Source organism: Myiozetetes cayanensis, unplaced genomic scaffold, assembly GCF_022539395.1.
Source record: "Myiozetetes cayanensis isolate MyiCay16 unplaced genomic scaffold, myiCay2020 scf20-37, whole genome shotgun sequence".
Taxonomy (NCBI): domain Eukaryota; kingdom Metazoa; phylum Chordata; class Aves; order Passeriformes; family Tyrannidae; genus Myiozetetes; species Myiozetetes cayanensis.
The window spans coordinates 5,230,537-5,246,955 of NW_026087412.1; the positions used below are offsets into that span (position 1 = coordinate 5,230,537).

General features: G+C 59.4%; 2 protein-coding genes across 4 annotated transcripts in view; one reads left to right on the forward strand and one right to left on the reverse strand.

Moving 5' to 3' along the window:
* Positions 1–1,432, reverse strand: part of MAFK (MAF bZIP transcription factor K) — a 13,810-nt gene extending 12,378 nt beyond the window's left edge. Inside the window, exon 1 of the mRNA XM_050317454.1 lies at positions 1,383–1,432. The gene's annotated coding sequence lies outside the window, so the exon portion shown is untranslated. The remainder of the gene's footprint in view (positions 1–1,382) is intronic.
* LOC126641079 (lysosomal alpha-glucosidase-like) overlaps positions 1–15,674 on the forward strand; it is a 16,026-nt gene extending 352 nt beyond the window's left edge. Inside the window, exons 1-22 of one of the 3 annotated variants that reach the window (XM_050317402.1) lie at positions 2,199–2,270; positions 2,547–2,751; positions 4,448–4,552; positions 6,243–6,774; positions 6,959–7,104; positions 8,078–8,243; positions 8,746–8,842; positions 9,871–9,990; positions 10,235–10,353; positions 10,423–10,554; positions 11,292–11,402; positions 12,209–12,322; positions 12,478–12,562; positions 12,912–13,029; positions 13,367–13,500; positions 13,613–13,764; positions 13,912–14,060; positions 14,150–14,291; positions 14,490–14,588; positions 14,719–14,883; positions 14,964–15,110; positions 15,352–15,674. In XM_050317402.1, coding sequence (XP_050173359.1) covers positions 4,512–4,552; positions 6,243–6,774; positions 6,959–7,104; positions 8,078–8,243; positions 8,746–8,842; positions 9,871–9,990; positions 10,235–10,353; positions 10,423–10,554; positions 11,292–11,402; positions 12,209–12,322; positions 12,478–12,562; positions 12,912–13,029; positions 13,367–13,500; positions 13,613–13,764; positions 13,912–14,060; positions 14,150–14,291; positions 14,490–14,588; positions 14,719–14,883; positions 14,964–15,110; positions 15,352–15,414 — 2,832 coding nt within the window. In that variant the 5' untranslated portion in view covers positions 2,199–2,270; positions 2,547–2,751; positions 4,448–4,511 and the 3' untranslated portion in view covers positions 15,415–15,674. Of the gene's footprint in view, positions 1–2,198; positions 2,271–2,546; positions 2,752–4,447; positions 4,553–4,980; positions 5,071–6,242; positions 6,775–6,958; positions 7,105–8,077; positions 8,244–8,745; positions 8,843–9,870; positions 9,991–10,234; positions 10,354–10,422; positions 10,555–11,291; positions 11,403–12,208; positions 12,323–12,477; positions 12,563–12,911; positions 13,030–13,366; positions 13,501–13,612; positions 13,765–13,911; positions 14,061–14,149; positions 14,292–14,489; positions 14,589–14,718; positions 14,884–14,963; positions 15,111–15,351 lie in introns of those variants that run through there. The other 2 variants (XM_050317401.1, XM_050317403.1) reach the window with 2 other exon arrangements.
* The last annotated feature ends 745 nt before the right edge of the window (positions 15,675–16,419 follow it).

The following is a 16,419-nucleotide window of genomic DNA, read 5'->3' on the forward strand; positions in this document are numbered from 1 at the left end:
TAACAACTTTGCCCAAAGGGGGGCTCGTTCCTAATTTGAGACCTCATGGCCTGCTTTCAGCAGAATCCATAAAATAAATCCTCCACGGAGCAGCCCACGAGGGAAGGGAGCGGGCTCTCAGCCCGAGGAAGAGGAGGAAGCAAACAGACCCTGTCATACTCTGAGAATTCAGAGATTTCGGTTCCCCTCACTCGTGGCCTGGATGTTTTCCCACCTCATGCCACTGCCGTCACGGGGAGTTTGAAGAGGGTTCCCCCGCCCACCCCACTTCTGATTAAATCCCCAAACCGTCCCGCACCCACCAGACTGTCACGCGGCCGTGCCCGCTCCTAGAATGTCACCGTCCCCTTTCCTCCCACTGCCAGTCCCTGGGCGACCGCAGAGCACCCCGTTTTCGGGGCGACCTCGTGCACACGCATCCGTCCCCACAGCCTGAACACACCGCGCACCTCTCCCTCTTTCGACCCAAAAAGCAGCTGTGCTCAGCAGAGATAAGCCCTGAACCCCAGCCCATCCGACGGCCAGCGAGGCTCCCGCCTGGCGCTTCCCGCCGGCGGCTGCTCCTGCCCGATAACCCGGGGCCAGAGAGCGGCTCCCGAAGCTGCCACCACGCCCGGCCACCGCCGCGGCCACGCTGCCCGTCCCCGGCTGCGCCCCGGCTCCCTCCGTACTACAAAAGCTGCTATTTTTAGTCAGCGGAGCGCGCGGCGTCACAACAGGTTTCCTCACATGTATTTTAAGAGCCATTCAAAGGCAGAGGCAGGCAGCGCGCTCATCCTCGAGGGGCGAGGGGGGGGAGGGAGAGGGAGAAAAATAACAAGAGACGGGAAAGCATCACCCCGGCGCACACCCGGGGGACCCCCGACCCCGCGTCCCCGGGGGTGCGGGGGTGCCGGCGGCCCCGTCCCGCGGGCGCTGAGCGCCGGCGGCGCCGCGGCGGAGCGAGGGGACGGGGAAGGTGTGACCGCGGGGCCGCCGCGCCCCCGCCCCCCCGGGCGTTTCGGGGGCCACTCGCTCGGCGGGCGCGGGCAGCGCTCCCCGAACCCCCCTCCCTGCTCGCCCCGCGGCGGGGCCGCCGCCCCTCGCCCCCTGCGGGCCCCACGTGCGCGCCCGGCCCGGCCCGGTGCGGGGCGGCGGCACCACGTGCCCGGCGCGGTGGTGACTCAGCACTTTACCTCGCCGCCGCGCCCGCCCGCGCCCAGCCGGACCTGACCGGACCGAGCGGGGACCGGGCCGGACCGGGCCGAGCCCCCGCTTCCCTCCCCGCCGCGATCGGCGGGCAACGCGCGCGGTCACCTCCCCCACCTACCCCGCCCTGCTCCCGACTCCGACCCACCCGCCCGCCTGCGCCCCCGCCGCGCCGCCCCGGGCGGCTTCTCACCGCGTGCCGGCGGGAGCGCCCCGTGGCGGGGGCGGCGGCGAGGGCGAGCGCGGGGCGCAGCGGGGCGCTGCGCGGCTCCCTCCTCCCTCGCTGCCAGCGAGTCCCGCGGACAACAACAAGCGCGGGGCGGCCGCCTCCCCCCCGCCGCGCCGCCGACCAACCAGCGCCCCCGCCGCTTCCGGCATGGCGCGTCACGGCCGCGTCACCGCCCGGCCCGGCCCCGCGGCCGCGTCACCGCCGGCACCGCCCGCGCCTTCATTCATGGGCAAGGGCGCGGGGCGGGGCGCGGCGCTGCCTCCGGCACGTAGCCGGTCCCCGTTCCCCACCCTCGTCCCCATGCACATCGCCATCCTCATCCCTATCTCAGTCCTCGTTCCCATCCTCGTTCCCGTCCTCATCCCCATTCTCATCCCCCCCTCATCCAGATCCTCATCCCCATCCACATCTCCATCCTCATCCCATCCTCAAGCCCATCTCCATCCTCATTCCTGTCACCATCCACATCTCCATGCTCATCCTGTCTCCATCCACATCTCCATCCTCATCCCATCCTCAACCCCGTCTCCATCCCTCATTTCCATTCTCATTCCCATGCCCATCCTCATCCCCCACCCCCATTCCGATCCACTTCTCCGTTCTCATCTCTATACCCATCTTCACGCCCATCCTCATTCCCATTCTCATCCTCATCCCCCCTCATCCCAATCCGCATCCCGATCCACATCGGTGTGCAGGGCCGAGCACTGCACCCCCAGCCCACCACAGGGCTCAGCCCTCTCCAACAGTTCCCGTCCTTCCGGATCACCCCCAATGGAGGGGGCGCGGTGTGGCCATGGGGTTTTGCACCCTCACACATTTCATAGAATCATAGAATGGATTGGGTTGGAAGGTGTGAAAAGCTCATCATATTCCAACCCTCCCTGCCCTGGGCAGGGGCACTTTCCACTAGACCTGGATGTACCAAGCCCTGTCCAACCTGGCCTTGAGTACTTCCAGTGATGGGGCAGTTTCTCTGGGCAACCTGTGCCAGTGCCCCAGTATCCTCACAAGGAAGAATTTCCTGCTAACATCTAATTTAAACTTTCCCTCTGTCAGTGTGAAGCCACTGCCCCTCGTCCTGTCACCAGATGCCCTTTTCAAAAGTCCCTCTATAACTCTCTTGCAGGCTCCCTTCAAAGTGGGAAAGGAAGCAATAAGATCTCCCCAGAGCCTTCTCTTCTCCAGGCTGAACAATTCCAATTATCTCAGCCTTTCCTTACAAGAGAGGTGTTCCATCCCTCTAATCAACTTGGTGGCCTCCTCTGGACTCACTGCAACAGGATGCTGTCCTTCCTGTGCTGAGGACCCCAGAGCTGGACACAGCACTCCAGGTGGGTTCTCACCAGAACAGACCAGAGGGGCAGAATCACCCCCCTCAACCTGCTGGCCATGATGCATTTGTTGAGTCATGTCCAGCCTCTCATGCACCAGCACCCCCAAGTCCTCAGCAGGGCTGCTGTTGATCCGTTCATCCCCCAGCCTATATTGACCCCAACCCAGGTGCAGCACCTTGCACTTGGCCTTGATGTGAGACAGACAGAGGTGGGGAAATGTGTCTCAGGCACTGTGAGGCTCTCAGGGGTGTTCAGGGGCTGTTTTGGTCCCTGGCCTGCCTTGAGGCAGTGCTAGCAGGGCTTGCCCTCTTTCACCAGCTGTGGACCAGCTTTTGCCCAGCACCATCTGTCCCAGAGCCCCCTGAGCCCTGCAGCAGAGCCAAATCCTGCTCATGGCTGGATCCTGAACCCAATCCTTGCACTTGTGTGGTTGTGTGAGCTGCTAACACAGCACCCTGACCCCAGGGGTGTGAGTGGCATTTCAGACCCCAGGAGCATCCAACACTGATGATAATGCATCAAAAAATGTAATAACACAGGTGGTTGATCAAACCCAACTGCCTCCATCGCATCTGGGCTCCTTTTGATTTTTTTTGTGTCCATAACTATATTAGAAAGTCTGTGTCAGCCTGTGCAATTTGTGCTTTCCAGCCTCGGGGCCAAATATCCTTATTGGAGCAGCTCTAAGGGCCATAGTTGAGGCTTTGAATAAGATCCCATCTTTTGCTGCTCCCTTTGAGCAACACGAGCTGCAAAACATGGAGAGCCCCATTTCTGGCACAACCCCACAGATCTGGGCAGCTGGAGTGAGATTTAGGTGAAGGCACCACCCTGATGTTAAGAAATCCCTGTTTATTATTGGAACTGACTAATGAGGTTGGCTAAAGCTCCTGGGCAGTGGCATGAAGTGTTGGCTTTCACCTCTCCCAGATTTGCAAACTCTGAAATCTTGCCCTGGGTGCTGGGATGGGCTAACCTCGGAGTTGGAAGGCAGATTTCAGCCATCCCTGTGGTTCCCACTGATGCCTCTGAGGTTTGTCTCCAGATCTGCTTTGCATCCAGGAGGGTTCTGGTGGCTCAGAGAGCCAAGACAAGCAAGGAGAGGGATGGTAGCCTTAGGGTCTCTGATATCCCCAACACAGCCACGTGCCCCTGTGCTCTCTCTGAGTGGTGATAACCAAGATAGCCAGAGCCATCCTGTATTATCCAAGGTTTCTCCCCAAGACATCCATGAGAGAGTGGAGGCAGGAGGCAAGAGGGATGGACTGGCTGCATCCTGGGTGAGGTTTTCACCCTCTGTGGTGACAGCCCCACGCATGAGGCTTGCCACAATTGGGGTATTTCCCCTGTCTTTACAACAACCCGATTTTGGCAGACTGCTTATGGCAGGAGGGAAATGGCCACGTCACCTGAAATTCTGTTTCTGGGTGAATCGTCCTGTTCACTACAGGTTACTTTTTGTTTTCATTCCCTGGGGAATCCAAAGGTCTGTTGTCCTTTGCTGCTGACCTTTAGACTGCAGTGGCCTTTGACAGTAAATAAGGAGCAGCTCTCCTGTCCCTCAAAAAGTGGGAAAGCCTGTGCAGTTCTATACATTTGTTAAGCAGATGAAGAGAACTGTATGGGAGACAGGAACTCTGGTGAAAACCTGGATGGAGAAAGGGTTTTATTCTGGGATGTGGGTGTTTTGTAGGTCTGGCCCACCTGCTGTGTGCTCAAAACACATCCTGAAGCCACGGTGATTCCCTGAAGCCACAATGCACGATTCAGCACAGGGACCTCTTTCACTCTGCTTTGGGTAAGGTGCTCTCAACCTACAAGGGGGACAGAGGCATTTGTACTCTGGGTTTAGAGGCGCTGTGTGCATCCAGGGCTGGGGAAAACCTAAAAAATAAACGCCGATCCCCCATAATCCCCACCTTGCCTCTTTCGAGAAGCATTGAGCTTAGATACAAATATTAAAAATATTGCAGATAAATTTAAAAATTGCAGATAAAATTTAAAAAAACCGCTCAAAGCGCACAAAGGAGAGGAGCGAGCGAGCGAGCGAGCGGACGATCAAGTCGGAGGAGAGGCGTGTGTGTGTGCGGATGCGCTGCTACTAGAGAGGCGCGGTAGGAGCGGGGCGGCGTTTCGGGTGTTTACGGCGGAGCAGGCTGAGCTGCAGCGCCGGGAGCGCTGCCCGCCCGCTGCCCGCTGCCCGCTGCCTGCCCGCTGCCCGCCCGCTGCCCGCTGCCCGCTGCCCGCTGCCCGCTGCCCGCCCGCTGCCCGCTGCCCGCCCGCTGCCCGCAGCCACAATGTCAAGAGGAGACACGTGTATGTAAGCGCCGGCACGGCCGGAGCGGGGCCCGCAGGCGGGCAGGGGCTCCCGGGGCGCGGCGCTCCCCGTGCCCGGCCGGGGCCGCGTGTCCCCCCGCAGTGCCCCCGCTGCGGGGCGGCCGGGCAGGAGCCGGGGGTGCACGGGCTGGTGGCACGCCGAGGCGCCACCTCGGGGGCTGGTGTGGCCGCTGCCACCCCGGGGCCACCCACGCGGGGGGAAGCGGCGGGATGGTTGCACAGGGCGGAGGCGCTGCCGCTCGCGGGGGTTTCGCAGCCGGGCCCCGGTGGGTTGTGCCGTGGTGGTGGTGGCCGAGCTTGGGGAGGGCTGCCGGGGAATGAACCTGTTTGGAGGAGGGGATGGAGGCGTTTGCTGAGCCGTTGCTGGTCGTAGGATGAGGAGGGCAGCCTGTCAGTCTGAGCGCCTGTGATAGGAGATGGAGAGAAGAAAGTTGTGTCTCTTACTATGTGTCTTGTTTAAGGTGCTGAGATTGCTCCCTGCACTCACCCGGAGAATGAGGGTCTCCTTCGCTTACAGTCCAGGAGATGTTTGTTCTGAGAGGCTGTTAGAATCAGGTTTTATCAGCGGGAGGCAAGGACTGATGGCATGCTCCCAGCCATCCCTTGCCCAGCCCTGCCCGCAGCTAAAACCTCTGACTCAGGGCTTTGGGCGATTACAGAGGATGCTCAAAGAGGATGCTCAGAGCAGAAAATGCCCTGAGCACAGAATGCTCCTCACCTTGGAGCCCTGGCTCCCACCTCTGTTCCCACAGGCAGAGCAAGCTCGATTTTGCTTGCGGCTTCCAGAAATGCTGCAGTCCATAAATTCAGACCTGGGGAAAACTCCTTGAGGGGCCACTCTGCCACTCCCTGAGAGCAGGTGGGGTTCAGGCGGATGGTGCTTTGTCCCTTGGGGCTGGTGGAGAGTTGTTTGTCAGCATTTCCCCACACTTAGCAGGATCAGGACCACCTGACCTTGGCAAAGCCTTCCATTGCCGAGTTTGCCATGTGCATCTTAGCCGAAGGCGCAGATGTGATGATGCAGGGTGCTGAGGTGGGCAGGCTCTGCCTGAACCAGAGGCACCAGGAGAGGGTGAAGCTGTCCTTGAGGCCTGGGAGAGCTCTCCATCTCTGTCTCCTTCACACCTGCCTCCATCTCCCCTCCAATCCAGCACCAGGACGATGAAGTCGTACCAGAAGCTGACAACGCCGCAGCCGGCAGGATGCCAGGTGGAGGAGGAAGGGGCTGCTCCGGTGCCCCCTGCCCGTGGGAAGATGGCCCCGTGGTGGGTGGGCAGTGGGCTGCTGGTGGCTGCTGTGCTGCTGAGCACCATCACCGTCTGGGTGCTGCGGCAAGTGTCGGGGGGCTGGCTCGGACCCACCCCACCCCCTAAATGTCTGCTGGTGCCTGAAAGCCATCGCTTCGACTGCTACCCGGAGCGGCGCGTGGTGGTGACCCAGGAGCTCTGTGAAAGCCGAGGGTGCTGCTTCATCCAGAGCCCCCCGCCAGCAGAGGGCAAGCAAGGGGTGCCCTGGTGCTTCTACCCCCCCGACTTCCCCAGCTACACCCTGGAGAGCCTCAACCAGACAGCGCTGGGCATGGTGGGGTTGCTGGTGCGAAGGGAGAAGGCCTATTACCCCCGGGACATCGAGATGCTGAGGCTGGACGTGGAGTTTGAGACAGACACACGGCTGCACATCAAGGTGAGGTTCCCGATGGCTGCCCTCCTGACCCTTGCACCTGCCATTCCATAGGTAACTGTCCCCTGCTGGGACCAAGTCTGGAAGCTGCTGTGCTCCAGGCATGGCTGTGTGGGGCCAATGAGTATCTCCAGCCCTTTGCCCTCTTGCTTTGCTGGTCTTTAAGCACTTTTTCTCCCGTCTGCAGATAACGGATGCGGCCAATCCGCGGTACGAGGTTCCCCTTGATGTTCCCCGGGCAATGAAGAGGGCAGAAAACCCCATCTACAGTCTGAACTTCTCCTGGGATCCCTTTGGAGTGCTGCTGTGGCGCACAGCAACAGGGACAGTGCTGTAAGATCCCACCTTGTCCTCACCCTGTGGCAGGTGGGGAGAAACTTATCCTACCCTAGGCAGGCTCCAGCACTATTTCCAGAGGTTTCTCAGTGGGAAAACCTATACTTGCAAGGTCTCCAGCCAATTATTGCTTTTTGTCTTGCATCTTTTTAGCAATGCTCACATGGGGATGAGCCAGCATGTGGCTTCCTAGACCCACGGGCTGGCCATGTGCTTGCTATGGCCATGGCAGGACTGGGTGGGATCAGCGCCTCTCCAGAAACCTCCCAGTGCCCTGATTCCTCCCGAGGTCCTACACCAGCCAAACACTGTGCAGGTCCCCGGCACATCACCAATAAGTGACATGGTGGCTCAGGAAAAGGGCCAACAAAGGGTTGTGGCTTTGCCCATTTCACGCTTCTTTTGGGTTTCCCTGGCTGTTGAAGCTATAGGGACACCCAGAGTTCCAGGCTTTTTGTGGAAAAAGACTGCTGGTGACTTTGTTGTACTGCTCTCTCTCACCTCCATGGCTTTGCCCACACTAAGCCATTGACAAGCACTGACAGCTGGGCGATGTATGGTCAGGGTGTTTTGGGATCCCATCTTTTCCTCCTCCTTCCCATTTGCTGGTGACTGTGGTCTGTCCTGTACTTGGAAGCTGCTTATCAGTGACAGCAGGCTGAGAAGCCCCACTGCCATATCGCCTCGGTGGTTAATAATAACCTGGGTGGAAACTTCTGGTGTCAAAGGGAAGGTTGAGCCACACTGGGTCAGGCTGGTTTAGGCCCAGGCTATGCCTTGCCTCCAACCATACCCAAATTTACTCCTGGGCCAAGGTGCTGGGGCGGGATCTAGGATGGGACATGTGCTGCTTCACTGGTCTTTGGGATGTTTTGATAGCAAAGGGATCAGTTGCTGACAGGCAAGTGGAGCCCAGTGGGTCCCAGCATCCCCTCTTGACCCTCTCTTTTCCTTGGTGTAACCCTGGCAGGCTCAACACCACTGTGGCCCCCTTGATCTTCGCTGACCAGTTTCTCCAGATATCCACATCGCTCCCATCCAGGTTCCTCTACGGGCTGGGGGAGCACCGTGGCAGCCTCCTGCACAGCTTGGACTGGAACACCCTCACGCTGTGGGCCCGTGACGTCGCTCCCACGGTACATCTGTCCTCTCCCGATGGGGGTGCAGGGGGTGAGGACAGGGGTGCTGCTCTCCCATGCTTTGGACAAGTCCTGGGAAAACATGGCAGGAGTGGGCAGCAGCATTGGGAGGGGCTGGGGATGATCAAGGCCGACAGGCAGGTATGTGCCAGGGAGAATTTCAGAGCCATTGCAAAATGCTCTTGGCTCTCCAAGGGCACCGGGTGTTTTCCGCTCCACCCTGCTGCTCGTGCAATGTGTTGTGGTGAGGCAGGAGGTTTCCCTCTCACCCACCCCAGCTCAGTAGGCCCTGAACTGCAAGGAAGAAGCAGCCTCCCATGGCCTTCAGCACCAGCCCTGAAACCGTCCTCATCCCTTGCCTTGTCCTCCACAGGGGCGACAGGCGCCTGGTTGGGTGGGGACAGCATATGTAGCTTGGGGCCTTTTTTTCAGCCCCAGTGGTATGGGGCTCTCCTGCTTTGCCCTCTCTGCTGTCTTACCTGGCACCTCTTCCTTGCAGGAATCGTTCAACCTGTATGGCGCTCACCCCTTCTACCTGCTGATGGAGGAGGGCGGAGATGCTCATGGGGTTTTCCTTCTCAACAGCAACGCCATGGGTAGGTGTGTTAGGGGACCCAGGCCGGCTTGTCCCTAGTGGAGGACCTGGCAGGTGGGGACAGATGGGAACTACTGGAGTGGCCAGCTTGGGAACCTGGGGTAAGAGGAAGCCGTAAAAGGGAAAGATGTGGTTTGATGGCTCCGTTATTGAGCGCAGCCATCTGTTTCCTGGCTACAGCGAGGCTCTTTAGCAACTGCCGAGGAGTTTAACCACACGCCCAGCTGCTGAGTTGCCATCAGGAAAGCAAGTCCCTTGCACGCAGGTCCATGCCTATTCCCCCCTCCACTGAAACATCCTTGCCCCCAGGCCTGGCAGCGTGGCATGGCTGGGGTGCACCCGGGGCTGCCGTCTGCTGCCCACGTTTCCCCAGCTGTGCCGTGCCAGCTGCGGCCCTGGGATCTGCCTGTGTGTGCCAGCTGATAACACAGCAGCTCCTGCAGGATCCTGCCGTGTCGGGGACGGCACCGGCGACCACCCAACCCTCCCAGCAGCTGCTGCTTGCAGCCAGCTGGGGCAATGCTGCACTCACCGGGGCTCTGGCAGCTCCAGCTGTGCTGGGATCGGTTGCAGCGATGCTGCTGAAGAGGAGCTGTCTCGTGTGAGATGCAGCCACCTGAGCTGAGGTTCGGGGGCTCATTCATGTGGAAACCCTTCCCGGGAAAGGCCTTGCTCCCACACACTCTCTTGTACAAGTAGCTCTAGATTCACTTAGGAGGGGGTTTTGGGGGAGAACGTGAAGGAAAGCACTGCATTGCACGTGCCTGAGCTTGGTCCAGCAGTGGAAGCTGACGCAGCTTTGAGCTTAAAGAGCAGATTTTTAAGATAGCATAAACCACCGATCTCCCCTGGGCTGTGATGATTTAAGCTTCCAGACACCCATTTAGCATCCGCTGAGTGCAAGGCAGGGATTTCTCTATTCCCCTGAGCGTTTCCTGTGGCACTGCCTGGTCCCCATCATGTGGGCTGAGGTCTGGAGGTTTCTCCCCAGTTGTCACTGTCTTTTTCCTTTCTCCTTCCCCCTCAAAGAGGTGGCCCTGCAGCCTGCTCCGGGCCTGACTTGGAGAACCATCGGAGGGGTGCTGGATTTTTACATCTTCCTGGGGCCTGATCCCAACATGGTCATCCAACAGTACCAGCAGGTGATAGGTAAGTGCCTGCACCCCACCATGGCTATGTGCAGGCACCTTCCCCATGCCCACATCTGTGTCCCACCCCAGCTCCACCACCCAGCCCTCCCAGCTGGGGAGGAATCAGCATCCCCCAGCCCTCCCAGCACATCAGGGGCCAGCAATCACCTCCTTTTCCCCACTCTCCCCTTACCTTCCTATTCTTTTGAGATGCTGCTGTCATCTCAGGACACCCCAGGCATGATTCCATTCTCCCACTGCAGGTTTCCCAGCCATGCCACCCCTCTGGGCTCTCGGCTTCCACCTCTGCCGCTGGGGCTACGGATCCAGCAATGGGACCTGGCAGACCGTGAGAGCCATGAGGAACTACCAGATCCCCCAGGTAATCCCTCAGACTTGTGGAGTGGGGGGCCCAGGCTCCATCCCCCATCCCTGAGCCTCTGTCCCGCAGGATGCGCAGTGGAATGACATCGATTACATGGACGGGTACCGGGACTTCACCTTCGATTCTCAGAAATTTGCCTCCCTCCCCTCGCTGGTGGAAGACCTCCACAAACATGGGCAGCGCTACGTTATGATCTTGGTACTCCCCCTCCTCTCCCCCTGTGCTGTCTTTGCTGCAGAGCTGGAATGCTCACGGATCCCAGCTGATCAACCCCGGGCCCAAGGATTTTTGTGGGAGGCTGGTCCCCAGTGCTGGATGGGTGGCTGTAAACTGCCACTGGAAATCCCCCTAATGTGGGGATCATGGACACACAGGCCAGGTTCTCATGCTGTGCCCCTGTCTGCTGCAGGGGTTCAAGGATGCCCCTGACCTCCATGAATGGAGGAACTGCAGGTCAGGCAGTTTAACTTGTGGGTGCTCAGCTCAGGTGCCCCCACATCCCCATGAGTGCTGGGATCTTGTGACCTGGCTGGGATCTTCTTTCTTCCCCTTACAAAGAATGGGGGCCCAGAGCCTGCTTACTGGGGCCAATGGGGACACTCAGGTCCTTGCAGGGGACAGTTGGATTCCCTCCCCTTTGAACTCCCGTTAGTAGCCAAGCCCTTCCATGACCTGACATTTCTCGCATAAGCACAAGATTTTTTGTGTTTGTCCACCCCCTCCCCAAAACATCCTAACATGTCCTGGGGACTTGCAGAAGTGGCATTGCAGAAAACATGCCTGGAAGTGTCAAAGCAAGTTTCTGTTCCCCTTGGGGCAAACAGCCGCCGTGTAGGGCTCTGGCTGACCCTGCCTGGGTTCTCTTCTCTGAATCACACAGGTCTGGCCAGGGGAAGGAGCCATGGAATGGCACTAACCCTCTGCTCTGTCCCCAGGATCCTGGCATCAGCAGCACCAACCCTCACGGCTCCTACTGGCCTTTTGATGAAGGCTTGAGGCGGGGCTTGTTCCTCAACACCACCCAAGGGCAGCCGCTCATCGGGCAGGTGAGGAGCTCCAGGGGGAAATCCCAGCCCCATGGGTTATGCAATAGCAGGGTTGGGATTTCATCCCTTACAGTAGAGGGAAAGACAAGTGGCCAAGGGACTTCTCCAGGATAATTGCCAGAGCCTGGCTCAGCCCCTGTAATCATGTGTCACCTTCTGGTGTCATCACCCACCCCAGGATCCAGCCCCTGTCCAGCAGAGGAGCCTGTGGAAGTCATATGAGCTTAACAGAGTCAGCAGTGCTGCCCAAGGCTGGTCATCTGATTTCTCTCCCTTCCTGTTTCTGGGGTGAGGGGAGGTTGTCTGGGGTGGACAGTGCATCTCCAGATCTGCTCCACAGTGGTTCCCTCCCAGTTTGACCCCTGTGACTGTTTGCTCCCACCGTCTCTCCCTCGCCATCTCCAAGGAGGGGGCTTTTGATGTAGCCTGAAAACATGGGGGAAAATGAATTGGCTAAAATTCCTGCAATGAGGCAAAGCGTGGAGAAATCATGGCTTTTCCCTGACATGCCCTGGGCAAGGTGGTATCAGGGCTCGTGCAAGTGGAGGGAGAGCAGCCGCTCCTTCAGCTGTCACTGCCCATGGACTGTGGGGAGTCCTCAGCACCCCAATACTCCTGGTACCAGGCAGGAAGGAGGAATGCTGTGTATGTAGCATTCAGGACTTGAAGCACTGGCCTGGATTTAATTTCTGGGTTATTGACTGTTTCACCTCTAGTCCTTCAGCATTCTGTGGTACCCTGTTCCTGGTGGCAGCTCCCCAGAAATCACCTGCTTGATGAACCCATGGTTTGTGGTGTCCCTGCAGGTCTGGCCTGGTTTCACTGCCTTTGCAGACTTCTCCAACCCAGACACGCACCAGTGGTGGCTGGAGAACTTGCAGCACTTCCATGCCCATGTGCCCTTCGATGGCCTCTGGATCGTAAGTCCCTCCTTGCCCATGGGTTGCCTCCTGCCAGCACCTCAGCTCACACCCAGTGTGTGTGTCCTGGCATGACTGTCTGCAGCTTTTCCAGGTCTATCCATTAATCCCCAAAACCACATGCTTGAAATTGCTCCACAATTTTCTTTGCTTAGGACATGAATGAGCCATCCAACTTCATGGATGGGTCTGAAGACGGCTGCCCCCCAGGAGATCTCGACAGCCCACCCTACACTCCAGGTAAGGAGGGAGATGAGATACAAGACTGTGCTGACATGTACTGTGTGCTTTGAGACCTCTGACAACCGAGTGTGATGGGGGAAAACCGTTTCTAAGAGACATTCTGTCTGTTTTACACCCTGAATGTCTCCATCTCTACTTGCATGTGCCAGTACCGGTGTCTAAGCCTTACACACTTGTTGGGGCCATGTCAGGGTGCAGGATGGGACCATCTGTGTGAGCTTTTGGCACTGGGCTGGCAGTGACGGCTCCTGTGAGAGGGCTGTCCCAGAGCCAGCAAGTTGGGGGGGGTCCACATCCCCTCCACCCCACCGCCACCGGGTGCCAACCGGGCTCTCTCTGCTGGCAGCCGTGCTGGGCGATTCCCTCTCCTCCAAGACAGTGTGTGCCTCAGCAAAGCAGAAAGCCTCGGTGCACTACAACCTCCACAACCTCTACGGGCTGATGGAAGCCAAAGCCACAGCAAGGTACCTGAGCATCCCGCTTCCTGACAGCTTGGGGATGGGAATGGGACAAAATCCTGCTCAGATGGGGAAGGGGATTTGAGTGCCTGACTTCAAGGGGACATTGGCTGCTTGCAGCCTTCAGGGGGTGAATAACCCAGGAAAAGAGGGGAGCTGACACTGCTCTGGGAGGGATGGGTGGGTGAGGCTGGTCCTGGTGCCAAGCCTTTGCTGTACCACTCAGGCCAACTCTCCAGGCCTGCCACAGGGCTGGACCTCTCCCTCAACTGTTGTGGGATAAAGCAAACGCCTGGGGGGCTGCTCTCACCTCCTGCCCCTTCCTCTCCCTGTTGTTTTCCAGTGCCTTGATCCAGATCCGGGGGAAGCGTCCCTTCATCATCTCCCGCTCCACTTTCCCCAGCCAGGGCCGGTACTCAGGGCACTGGCTGGGAGACAACCGGAGCCAGTGGAAGGACATGTATTACTCCATCCCAGGTGGGTGGCACAGAACGCACACAGGTGCCCTACCAGTGCTCCACTGAGTTTTCTACTTGTTGGGAGACACCTCTGAAACTCCCTGCACCCTGCTGATTGTCCCTGCCCTCAGGGCTGCTGAGCTTCAGCCTCTTCGGCATCCCACTGGTGGGGGCGGACATCTGCGGCTTCTCGGGCAGCACCTCGGAGGAGCTCTGCACCCGCTGGATGCAGCTCGGTGCCTTCTACCCCTTCGCTCGCAACCACAACACCCAGAACGAGAAGGTCAAGGGCAGTGTGCCCGGTGGGAGGCATCCTAGGGGGTGGGATATGGGGTATGAGTTGTGGGATGGTGGATATGGGATGGGGGATGTGGGGAGTGGGAGGTGAGGTTGGGGTGGGATGGCTGCTGACTCCCTGCATCTCCCCCAGGCCCAGGACCCGACGGTGTTCAGCCCTGCGGCCAGGACGGCCATGAAGGACGTGCTGCTGACCCGATACTCCCTCCTGCCCTTCCTCTACACCCTTTTCCACCATGCCCACCTGCAAGGGGACACTGTCGCTCGGCCCTTGTTCTTTGAGTAAGACCATCCCCACCGGGAGCTGGGGAGATGCTTGGGCTGAATCACAGAGAAGTGGCCGATTGAGCAGCATCTCCATCCTGCTGCAGGTTCCCTCAGGATGTGGCCACCCTGGAGCTGGACAGGCAGTTCCTGTGGGGCCGGAGCCTGCTGGTGACGCCGGTGCTGGAGCCTGGGGTGGACTCGGTCACAGGCTACGTCCCCCGAGGCACGTGGTACGACTTCTACACGGTGAGGAACACCACGGCACTTGGCCAGGGACTGGGTGATCCCTGCTTGAGCATCTCAGGACTGTGGGTGGGAAACCATGGCTGAGCCCAGCAAGCCTGGGTGGGGGAAGCAGTGGGGATGGCTGCTCCCCAGCCCCATGCCTGACCCCCTGCTGTGCCCCTGATTCCCTCATACCTGTGTCTCTCACCACCTGCCCAGGGCTCCTCGGTGAACAGCAGTGGGGAGATGTTGAAGATGTCAGCCCCCCTGGAGCACCTCAACCTGCATGTCCGGGAGGGTTCCATCCTGCCCACTCAGGTAAGTGCCCACCCATCACTGCCCTGAGTGCTGTCCACAGCGTGTGTGGGTGTGTGTCCCAGCACCTCAGCTCCCAGACCCCCATCCCCAGTGCTCACAACCCTGCAGAACCCATGTCTTTGAACCCCAGAAACCAGGGACCACCAGCGAGGCGACTCGAGGGAACCCCCTGCGCCTCATCGTGGCCTTGTCCTCGAGTGCCACTGCCTGGGGGGACCTTTTCTGGGATGATGGCGAGAGCCTGGACACCTTCGAGCGGGGCAGCTACTCCTACCTGGTGTTCAATGTCACGCAGGTGGGATGTGGTGGGGAGGGCAGGAGTGGGGGGTCCCGTGGTATCTGGCCACCTTGAGCTCATGCTGTCCCCTCCCGCAGAACATCTTCACCTCCACCATCCTCCATGCCAGCACTGAGGCCACCAATGTCACCATTGGCACACTGAGCATCTTTGGGGTGCAGAAGCCACCCAGCAAGGTCCTTCTGAATGGCCAGGAGAAGCCCTTCTCCTACCTGGACAACCAGGTACAGTCCCACCTTGGGGTGCCCTGTCCTGGGTGGACATCTTGAGGGGCTCCACCCTGCCTCCTCTAGCCCCAAGGGTCACAAGACTGGTGACCAAAGAGGTGGGTGAGGACACTGTGTGGCTCTCCTGCCACACCAGGGTTCAGGAGCAATGAAGCTCAGCCAAGCTGGGTAGGGGAAGGCATTCTCCACTTCCCTCCAGCCAGGGCTGTACCCCAGAATGTCTCCTCTCCCCACACAGGTTCTCACTGTGAGTGACCTCAACATCAGCCTCAGCAAGGGCTTCTCCCTGCAGTGGCTGTGAGCAGAGGGCCGTGGGGTCACCCCTCCCTTGCCAAGACCACCCGTCCAGGAGATGCTTGATGGTCCAGCCCCTGAAGCTGGGATACTCCTTTGGAAGAGGTGTCAGGGACTGTGACCTGCTGCTGTGTGTCCCCCTCCAGCACAGCTGGGGACAGGGGCCGTGGGATGAGGGCTTGGCCACTGGGTGCCTCCGCATGGTCCCGGGTGGGTGGTGTGGGTGGAGGTGTGGGCACCCACGGTCCCCGCTGCAATAAAGGCACGTGGAGAACTTGTCATGGGCGCATGATGTGGGGACAGAAGGGGTGGCATAGGGGGAGAGAGGGTGGGCAGCCAGTTGCTGTGGAAACCCCAGTTTCTACTTCCCTGACCTCAGTTCTCCTGATTCCATCCCCCTGATTCCGGCTGTTCAATTTCATCCCCAATCCAACCCCCCTAATTGCAGCGCCACATCCCAGACCCCAGATTCAGCCCTTGACTCCAGCCCTGCACCCCACTCCTTTGACTCTCTGATCCCACACCCCACAGTCACAGCTTCACAGAATCAACAAGGTTCGAAAAGACCTCCGAGATCATCACGTCCAACCTGTGACCCATCACCACCTTGTCAACCAGACCACGGCACCAAGTGCCACGTCCAGTCGTGTTTCTTCGGTGACTCCACCACCTCCCTGGGCAGCCCATTCCAATGTCTAATCACCCTTTCTGTGAAGAAATTCCCCCAGATGTCCAACCTAAACCTCCCAGGCACAGCTTGAGGCTCTGTCCTAGCTGCCTGTGAGAGGGGGCCCACCCCAGCACCACCCAACAGCCCCTAATTTCAACCCCCAACTCCAGCGTCTCAGCCGAGCCCCTTGACTCCCCTCTCTTATCCCCAGACCCCCGCGATCAGCACCACCAAACAGTCCCAGCCCCTCTCTTCCCTCAGCACCCCCGACCGCCCCCAGACCCTCCCGCCGGGGTGCACTTCCCCCTCCGACCCGGCAGACGGCGCTGCCCGGCGGGGCGG